A 9,637-nucleotide genomic window follows, 5' to 3' on the forward strand; every position below is an offset into this window, starting at 1 on the left:
TTGATTCCTCAGAAGGGAAGCAAAGGAATTATTCCTCATCCTTAGTTTCAGTTCATTAGACTCTTTTTCTATCATATTTTTTCATTCTCAAAATATCAGTATCATCAAAATCAGTACCCAGAGTGATACCTGCTATCGTAGAGGCTTGCAGTTCCTTGGCTATCAGATCTTGTTCCTGCTTTAGAGTGTCCATGACGTAGCCTCTAACATCATTGTCATCCCTTTCATTGCTTAAGGAGGCTTCAAGCTGTTGGCTAGTTCTCCTAACTGCACTTGGATTTAAATCCACTTGAAGGTTCCACCTGTGAGGCACGTAAATTATTATCGGAGATAATCACCCCTGGGCTATTATTCAGATCTGTTACTCTTTTGTTCCAGTCTGTCACTATCTTGGACTTCTTTGTCTTGGGCTTTGCTATTACAGTTAACAGAATTATGGTAATATTCTTGGATTGGGCCTTGAGAGTCCTGAACAAATGAGTCCAAACCATGTACTGAGTCTCATCACAAACGTCGTCAGTAGCATTTATAATCATGGGTGCAATCGACTTAGGAAATAGAGAATGTTGTTCATTTGCTTCTTCTGACCGGTTAATAACTCCAGCTGCATTTTCTTGGTCTACTAGTGCACATTTCTGATTTGATACATTCTCCAACTCAATTTGTTGGTTGCCACCATTAATTACACTGTTATCACCCTTTTCAGCTTCCATATTCCTTTGATTTTCCATGTCATCCATTGCCTTGTTTCTTTGTTTTGCCATGTCCACCATTAGATGTTCTTTCTCTATCCTGCGGGCATCCTTGTCATCATTCATTTTGTCCAACTCATCATCTTCTGATTGTGGGAGTTGGGGAAAACCTAGGTAAAGGAGATACTACTATTATTTTATTTTATTTTTTCGTGAAATGAAGATACTACTATTTGCAACCCTTAATGGAATTTTATGCCGTTCTTTTCTTTTTGGCTTGGCTGACTCAAACTAATACTATAACATGCCATGCACGTTTTCCTTTACCTTTTCTTACACTCGTTATTCAAACTCCTAACTGTAAATTCGTTCGTATCTCTACAAAATCAGACCATTAAACACATGAAACTTTTTAGCTTTAATTCTTACACCGATCATCTTAATTAGAATTCAGATTAAAAAATAATAATCTTTATCAGGAAGGGCAAATTTCACGTGTTTAATGGTCTGATTTTGTAGAGAACTAACGGAAGGTACCACTCAGTTTTGAAAAATGACAGAGACCTCCTAGCGGAACTTACGGAATGAAACCCAAATTGTGAAATAGAGGAGGTCTCTGTCATTTTTCAAAAGAGGATTTCCGTACATTTTCCGTCCATCTCACTAGCGGAACTAACAGAATGAAACCCAAACTGTGAAATAGGGGAGGTCTTTGTCATTTTTCAAAACTGAGGGGTACCTTCTGTCATTGTAAGATAGCCGTAGAACTAAATGAGGAGGAGATATTTAGTGCTCAAATTTTCAATCCGTTTGAATTGGTGAGAAGATCTTATATTTCTGATTATTTTGTCCTAAAGGGTCATAATTAATTTTTTGCTCTATGGCTTTCAATGAGAGCCTTAAGAGAATCGTAGAACCAAATGAAGAGCAGATACTTAAGTGCTCCAATTTTAATTCGTTTGAATCGGTGTGAAGATTTTTATTTTTTTATTATTTTATCCTAAATGGTCATAGTTAATTTTTGGCCCCAGGGCTTTCAATGAGAGCCCTGAGAGAGCCATATAACCAAATGAAGAGAAGATACTTAAGTGCTCCAATTTTCAATTAGTTTGAATTGGCGCGAAGATCTTATTTTTCTGATCATTTTATCCTAAATTATCATAATTAATTTTTTGCTATAGGGCTTTCAATGAGATTCCTCAGGGAGTCGTAGAACGTAAGGAAGAGCAGATACTTAAGTGCTTCAATTTTCAATCTGTTTGAATCGGTGCGAAAATTTTATTTTTCTGATCATTTTATCCTAAATAGTCAACTAAATGAAATTTAAGATTTCATTTTCCGTCCGTCTCACTAGCGGAACTAACAGAGTGAAACCCAAACTTTGAAATATGGGAGTTCTCTGTCATTTTTCAAAACCGAGGAGTACTTTCTATCATTGTCAGATACCTCAGGGGTCTGAGTGAAATTTGCCCTATCAGGAATGATAACATAAAATCAATAACCAAGTAATTCTAGTTCTTCTACCCTTCCTAAAAAAGAAGAAGGAGAAATTCTAGCAAAGTTGGCCACGCAGGAGTTACATATCCATACGCCCTATTTTTATTTTTATTTTTTTCTGAATTGTCATATCCATACGCCCTTGTTCAAGTAATACATGTGAAGCATCAATCGCTAAAAACATTCTGCAAGAAAGACATTTCTTGCATGAACCAGCATCAATCCACAGATGAAGTTATGAAATTTCTCATCTCCTTCATTTGTACCGTACCCTGTTTCCATGTCCTTCGAGCCACCAGCAAGAATTTGATTAGCGGAAGGGGTAAAAGTGAGCTGACTAGATGCAAGCACCAACACATCAGACTAGCTCACTACACCATAGTCTCGTACTTCAGTTCCAACTACATATTAATTAAGGAGTGAAAGAGGAAGATGGTTTTGGAGGTGTTAATTATGTAGATCGCAATGTGTTCGGTTTGTGCGCTTTCTATTTGGGCGTTGCTTTGGGGTTATTGTGATGCGGGTAGAGGTTTTTTATTGCTAGCTTCTTGTGTTTCCGAAGCGTTCTGGAGATCCACGTGATGGTGCTTTGGTGGTTTTGATTGTGTCTTTATTCTTACCAACCCATTTTAGAATTTTCAACAGATTTTATTGTCTTCTCTTCAATTCCTTTTCCCTGACGTATTAATGTACTCAAGCTAATAAATTTCATTTCTTACAGAACATATTTAATTTCCTTAATTGAGGTGTTAATTTGTCCAGACCTTGCTCCATCCAATGACATCAGTTGGGTTTGGAGTGCCCCCATGGATTTGGTTATACAATGTCATTTCTTGCGACTGCTATTAAAAATAGACTTGCGGATGCGATGTCGAATGCTATAAACGACTTAAATTGAAGAGGACCCTAACACCAAATGATTTTAGGAGAGATAGTGGAAAAAACGGTCCGATAAATGGTATCAAAGTCGGGAAGTCATGGATTCGAGTCGCGGGAGCGTCATCTTGAGGGAGGTATTATTGAGCCCGTAGTGTCCTCATGGATTTGGCTACACAATACTATTCTCTGCGATTATTCCAAAAACAGATTTGTGGATGCGCTGTCGAATGTCATAAAAAACTTAATTGAAACCATTCCTAACACCAATTGATTTTAGGAAAGATGGTAAAAAGAAGGTTCGACAACATCTTAGGCTCTATCCAACTAACGCCATTACCGCTGTTTTATCCAATTAAACGTGATTCAACAAAATTTTGCTCTTTGACATTTCAAAGTCGACAACAATCATTGGAGAATAAGAAAATAAAAAGTAAATTAATAAACAAATTTGGGAAGTCAGGGGAATCAAAATAGTTGTAGTTTTGTGTTTGAATTTCTTTCAAAGCAATTATTGGCTAGTTACCCAATTGTTAATAAAATAAGCAATTATTGGCTAGTTACCCAATTGTTAATAAAATTCAAGCCAACCTAGGTTGGGGAAGTAATTAATGGAGTAATTAAAAGTCTTAAAAATGGACTGAGGCGTTGAACCTACGTTCAGTAACCAATAAGATTTCGTTGAACTTTCACGCAATATGTGTGTGGGTGTTGTCCTTTGATTACATTAATAAAGTCAATGTTTTAGATCTAGCACACGAAAGCAACCAATAAATTAATAACCAAATGGTTGGAGCATTTGACCATATTATCTTGTGTGCGTTTTTTTCGTTAACTGGATGTGCAAGCCAGCTTACATGTATCTCGACTAATTTTTATAGCCCGTTAACAAGCTGGCAAATTCTCATGTAGCCTCAAAATTTAGAATGTTTAGCCTCCGTGGATTCAAACGTACGACCTCGTAGATACCAAATACTTGTTGCTTTCTTATTCCCACCGTGGCCAAATCACTTGTGTGTTTCAATATTATGAAGAGCTTCCTACTGAAAATTGATACGTAGTATACGTTCTGTGTTGTTATTTTCGCATATGTAAGATGAATGTGGGTATTCAAATGTCAACGGGATTGTGCATTTTAAATAGGTGTGGATTTTGGACTGGTTTATGTTAGTTTTCAAATAAAACGTATATATAAATATAATGCCTGTCTATGTATACTCGAACATGCCAAGAAGAGAGAAGAAGAAAAAAGAAATGAAATGAAGGAGGAAATATTGAACGGAAAAAATTAAAGATAACAAATACTTAGAACCCATTTACTCAGATAATATGCCAACTTTGTTTGACAGACAAATTTGTAGCACTAGCAACGTTGATAGGTATTTTAGTTTCCATTTTTACTGCTTTTAGTGTATTATGCTTATAGCTAGAAAATAATCACATGGAGAGAACTGCTATAAAACAAGCCCGTATCCACTGTTTGATTGACATGAAATATTGATGTGTGTATAAACTTGTATAATTGAGTTAATCAATAAATTATTACTGTAACATTTTTGTACATGAATCTACAACAGTAAGACACATAAAACTTATAGCATGCATGAAATGATGAAAATACTCCATTTGGAATTACAGGTTGATGTTATGAATCCATGCGCAAATGTTAATGAATTTTGGAATATGCATAGTATGATTTTTTTATACAACTCGAAGGGTGTGCATACATACCATGCACACCCGAATATGAAGCGTGTATATTGTTGGATTTTTTTTTTGCTTGGCAAACGAAACATTTTATATAGCTTGAAAGGGTACATCGAGAAAAGAGCATTTGAGCATAAAGAGCTTGGATACTCCGGAAGAGAAAAGCATCCAACAGACAGTTGGATATCACACCTTAGACTACGTTACAATTTTAATTTCCGGATACCATCTAGAAAAACCTTAAAATGCTCCACGGTATAGACTTGTAGATTTTGATGTTGAATTTTGCCTTCATCTACATTGCTACCCTAGTTTTGACTAGATCCCCCACCTCCCACGGTTGTTTTGTAGAGTTGTTAAAAATCTAGTCTTTTCTTGCCAACCAGATGGACTATAGTGTACGTAGCATAGAAGCAAGACTCCCAAATATGTTTCTCCAGGTTGTGGTACCTATTATCAAGCCTTAAACTTTCAGAACTAAGACAAACACTCGAAACTATGACTTTTGTTATCCAAACACTCGAAACTATGACTTTTGTTATCCAAAAGAAAAACCCCCATGTAACAAGGTGATGATTTTTCTTATTTACCAAGAATTCAATAATTTTTTTTGATCCGCAAATTCAATAATTACTTGTATACCTCATATTTCTCAAGGAATTTGGTCCGCATAGCTGGTTCTCTTCTTTTGTCTCATGAGTGTAGTGATAAACTATGGATTTTTTTTTCAATGGCAAACAAAATTCCATTAATCATCGAGATTAAAAGATGAAACTAATACAATAGAAATAGAAATGCATAGAGAGCCTCGAAAAGTACAGCAACTCTATCTTCTACTACTGCTACTCACAAAACCCATGTTCTGGCCACTTGATTTTTTTTTTTTTTTCCAAAAACAAAACCTAATAACAAAATAAGACATTCTTGACAAGATGCCAACTATGGAGCTTAACCTTGTTGATCATTTTGCCAATTTGGATAGAAGAAACATTTCTATCATAGACGTTTGTTTGACAAGAAAGGATTGCAACACCTAATACACACATATACTATGTTATCAAAAATAACAAGATCGGGCCAATTTCTCAATTCATGGTCTATTCATCATATGTACATAATTAGTAATATTTTGTCAACAAAATACAAGAAAAAAAAAAAAACAAACTAAAGGAAAGATGTTATTCGCACGACATGTGCGATTTTCTTGATCATAGTACGTATGTCTCTTTTACATACCGGAAAAAAATCCTAAGAATATCAATGCACAATTTCTTAACAATACAACAAACCTTGACGACGATATGATCACTAACAAAATTCCCTATGCCCAATCATCTGATAATCAATCGTCGATGTAGCCCCTCTCACAAGGAAGAGTGGGCTCGCTTTTGGAGGTACGAAACGGCAATGGGGCATTTAGGTAGAGAATTTGTCGGCCGAAGGTGATGGCAGTGGTTGCAAAAACGTCAAGCTTGCCGGCAGAGAATTTGGTGCTGAAGGCGGTGTTAGAGTTAAGTAACTTGAAGAGCATTTATTCCCGTTTGTATTAGGTGATGGGAAGGCCTCACCAAAATTCAAACTCTTGCCAAAGTTTTCGCCTCCGGTCTGAAACCCTAGGTTTCTTCCTCCACCGCCATTGGAGCCGATGATGGACGTGAGAGCAGTTGCCAAAGCAGATTGGAAGCTCGGGTCCGACGTTATTGCCTTGGTCGCAGCCGCAATGGAGTCCGTTGGTAGGATTTGTCTGGGGGGAGAGGAATTAGGGACAAGATTCTGCATGAAAGAGTGAAACATGTTCTCTTGATTTTGTTTAGAACCAAAGTTGAGTGAATTACCACCAACATGGTTCTTGTTGTACTGCATCTGAGCCCCATAGTTAAGGACCCCATTATTAGTCCAAGAAATGGGTAGGGGGTTGGATTCCAAAGAACTGAAATTGAGATTTGTGGAAGAATATCTTGGGGCTGAAAGGAAATTTGATGGGATTTTGCTAAAATGAGAGGAGGAAGAGGCTGAGGATAAGGAATGGGAAGTGAGATCAAGAGTGATAGTTGGGTGTGAAGGTGCAGATGACATTGAAGAATTTGGTAGGTAGTACTGCCTAGTGTTTGAATTATCAGACAGGTAGAAGTTTAATCCTTGGAGGTCAGCTGATGAAGAAGCGATTGTGCCGGCGGATAAGGCAGCGGGGCCTGTTCCGGAGGTGGATGAGCCAGACAGTAGCATGGAGGCCGCGGCTGAGGTGGTGGATGCCATGGCGGTGGCGGAGATGGGAAGTGGGTGGTTGTGCGTTCCTTCGTAGGTGGTGATCAAGATGCCCATGTCCTCAGCACATCTTTGCACCTGTTAATTAAGAATGAAACCTATTAAACCACAAGGATAGAAATGAAAAAAATACATATACGAGGAATTAGTTAACTATTCTTTTTTACTTAATATTAATCACAGGGCTTTATTCGGTTTGAATTTTGAAGGAGGTTCTTAAGAGTAATAAATGGAGAGAGATAAATAAAGAAAATTTATTAGAGACCGCGCTTAGAAGTTTTGATTTCTAAATGCAAGTTTTGTTTGAAAATATATAAGTTGTTGGTAACAAATTAAGTCATCTATACCTGTTTTCTAAGCATGGAAATCCCATGTCTCTAAGAATTGAATAGACTCCTTTTGGTGTTTTGGTTTCTCATATTACTATTGCCATTAACTAATCAATAAGAAGAAAGAACAATCATTCTACAACGATAAACACTGAAACAAATATTTACACAAAAGTTTATAGTATGTACCTGCTTTCTTACAGGACAGGTTGGTGCAACAGTACAACGATAGTATGCTCGCGGGCATGGATTTCCTTTCGCAATCTTCTGCCCGTACTTCCTCCACTGGCATCCATCGTTCATCTGTATGTATTAAAGTTAATTTAAATACTTTTCATCGAGCTTATGTTGTACGAGAATCTATTAAATGAGCCAATTCTATTTAGTTAAGTACTAATCTAGATCCTTCATTGATCAGATGGTAGAACAACTGGCATTTAGGCTAAATTATTTGAAGAAACAAAATTATTGAAGTAAAAATAAGTAGTACTCCATTAATAACTAATTAATCACACTAACCGTGGGGGTGTCACATCTGACTCTCACAGAAACCCTAGCTTTCTTCGCTGGATTCTGCTCTAAAACCTCGTCATCTTCTCTTCTCATTGTCTTCAAAACCTTGTGCGGCGGCCAGCTCTCGCCGGCTTCTTTATTCCCTTCCAAGTTGTTCTCAGGGCTCGATTTCGATGAATTTTCAGTGCTTGGTCCTGTTTTAGGCATTTCAAAAGAACTGCTGTCGAGTCTGAGGGCCAAACCCTCATTTTCTTGTTGATCGTCCTTGAGTCTTTTAGGGTTTTGATCCTTTCTCGGCTCACTTGAAGTACTTCTCCCGAGACTCAGAGAAACTAGCTCCGGCTCGTCGGTTGCCTGATCTAGCAGATCGGTGCGGGCCATGCCCATGTTTGCTGATTCCTTGGCTTCTTGCTTGAGAATGTTGTCGAATTGCATCTGAAGGGTCTGGTAGTCCTTCATGATCTGGTTTAAATGCATCCTTAGTCTCTGGTTTTCTTGTCTCACTTCACCCATTTCGCGATCGGCCTTGGCGGATTCAAGCTTAATATCCTACATACATAGACATATAGAAGAAAGAGCATTTAGTTCTAATTCACATATACTTCCATGATCAGTTCCTGTAAACCAAAAATAATAATCGCAAAAACCTAACTCGCATCATATGTATGTGCTAGTCAGTTCAAATAATTTTACTTATATCCGATATGGATATAATTTGCAAAAACTCGCTTCCTTCTGCTCCAAAATCTGGGGATTATTTCTCGTGTTTTTGAAAAACTATTCTATGAAGACGAGTCTTTAAATCAATAACTTTAATTTGTATAGAAGTTCCTAACCAAACCGGTATCAATATTGTATTGTTTTGAGGTATACGTAGAGCCAAATTTACCATGACCCAAAGATCTCTATAGATATATAAAAGCTAAGTACTTTTTGAGAGGGGAACAGAAAAACAAAAACGAAAAACGCAGAAATCATCATCTCATAGCTCATATCCGCGAAAAATTTGATAATCAGATTAATCCTCTAACATGGTTAAAAAATGTTGAATCTTTTGCATCATAAATGATTTTTCTTTTTCTTTTCTCTTCTCTTACTCAACCTTTGGTTAAGTTGGATCGATGCTCCTTGCCCTTTCCCCGATGTACGTACCCTACCGAGTTTCATCCATAAAATTTCTTTTTGCCAAAAAAAAAAAAAACGAAGCTCTGGCATCATAAAACTATTTAACTATGGAAATCTTCGAATTAGAAGTCTTGAAAAGAAATAAGGGGAAAGGAAATATTATGCTTCACCTTAAGGAAATTATTTTCCTTGTAACCATCTTCATCGCCGCTTGATTCAACTCTCTTCTCTTCCTTCACTACTTCACCAGATTTTCCCAAAGCACCCTCCATCCCCTCTTCTCTTCTCTTCTCTTCTCTTCTCTCTCTCTCTCTCTCTCTCTCTCTCTCTCTCTCTCTCTCTCTAACTTCTCTCTTAGCAATGTAAATGTGGTGATCGATCCCAGTTTGGTCTTGTATATAAGGAGAGAGAGATGCTGCAGTATTTGACTTTTTTTTAGATCAATCCAAACTCAAAGGCTTCACCCATCAAATGTCAATGCTCCAGTTGCATTCAATTACCGAATGAACTCTTTATAATAGTAATATATATTTTTCAGCCTCTCCAGGCGTATTAAAAATTTCAAATGGACTGGAAGAATTCAACTTCAACGTTTAAGTCTTTTAGAGAACTTGTCAGAGAGAGAGAGAGAGA

The 9,637-nt window shown here is 37.1% G+C and overlaps 1 protein-coding gene across 1 annotated transcript; it reads right to left on the minus strand.

Annotated features, from left to right (window-relative positions):
* Nucleotides 1-5,823: 5,823 nt before the first annotated feature.
* LOC131336227 (WRKY transcription factor 72A-like) lies at nucleotides 5,824-9,369 on the minus strand. The gene is made up of 4 exons (XM_058371983.1): nucleotides 9,175-9,369; nucleotides 7,886-8,428; nucleotides 7,556-7,669; nucleotides 5,824-7,115 (listed from the first exon to the last, which is right to left on the minus strand). Exons 1-4 carry the CDS (start codon nucleotides 9,274-9,276, stop codon nucleotides 6,189-6,191), a joined length of 1,686 nt encoding a protein of 561 aa, XP_058227966.1. The 5' UTR covers nucleotides 9,277-9,369; the 3' UTR covers nucleotides 5,824-6,188.
* Nucleotides 9,370-9,637: the final 268 nt, after the last annotated feature.

Source organism: Rhododendron vialii, chromosome 8a, assembly GCF_030253575.1.
Source record: "Rhododendron vialii isolate Sample 1 chromosome 8a, ASM3025357v1".
In the NCBI taxonomy this organism is placed as follows: Eukaryota; Viridiplantae; Streptophyta; class Magnoliopsida; order Ericales; family Ericaceae; genus Rhododendron; species Rhododendron vialii.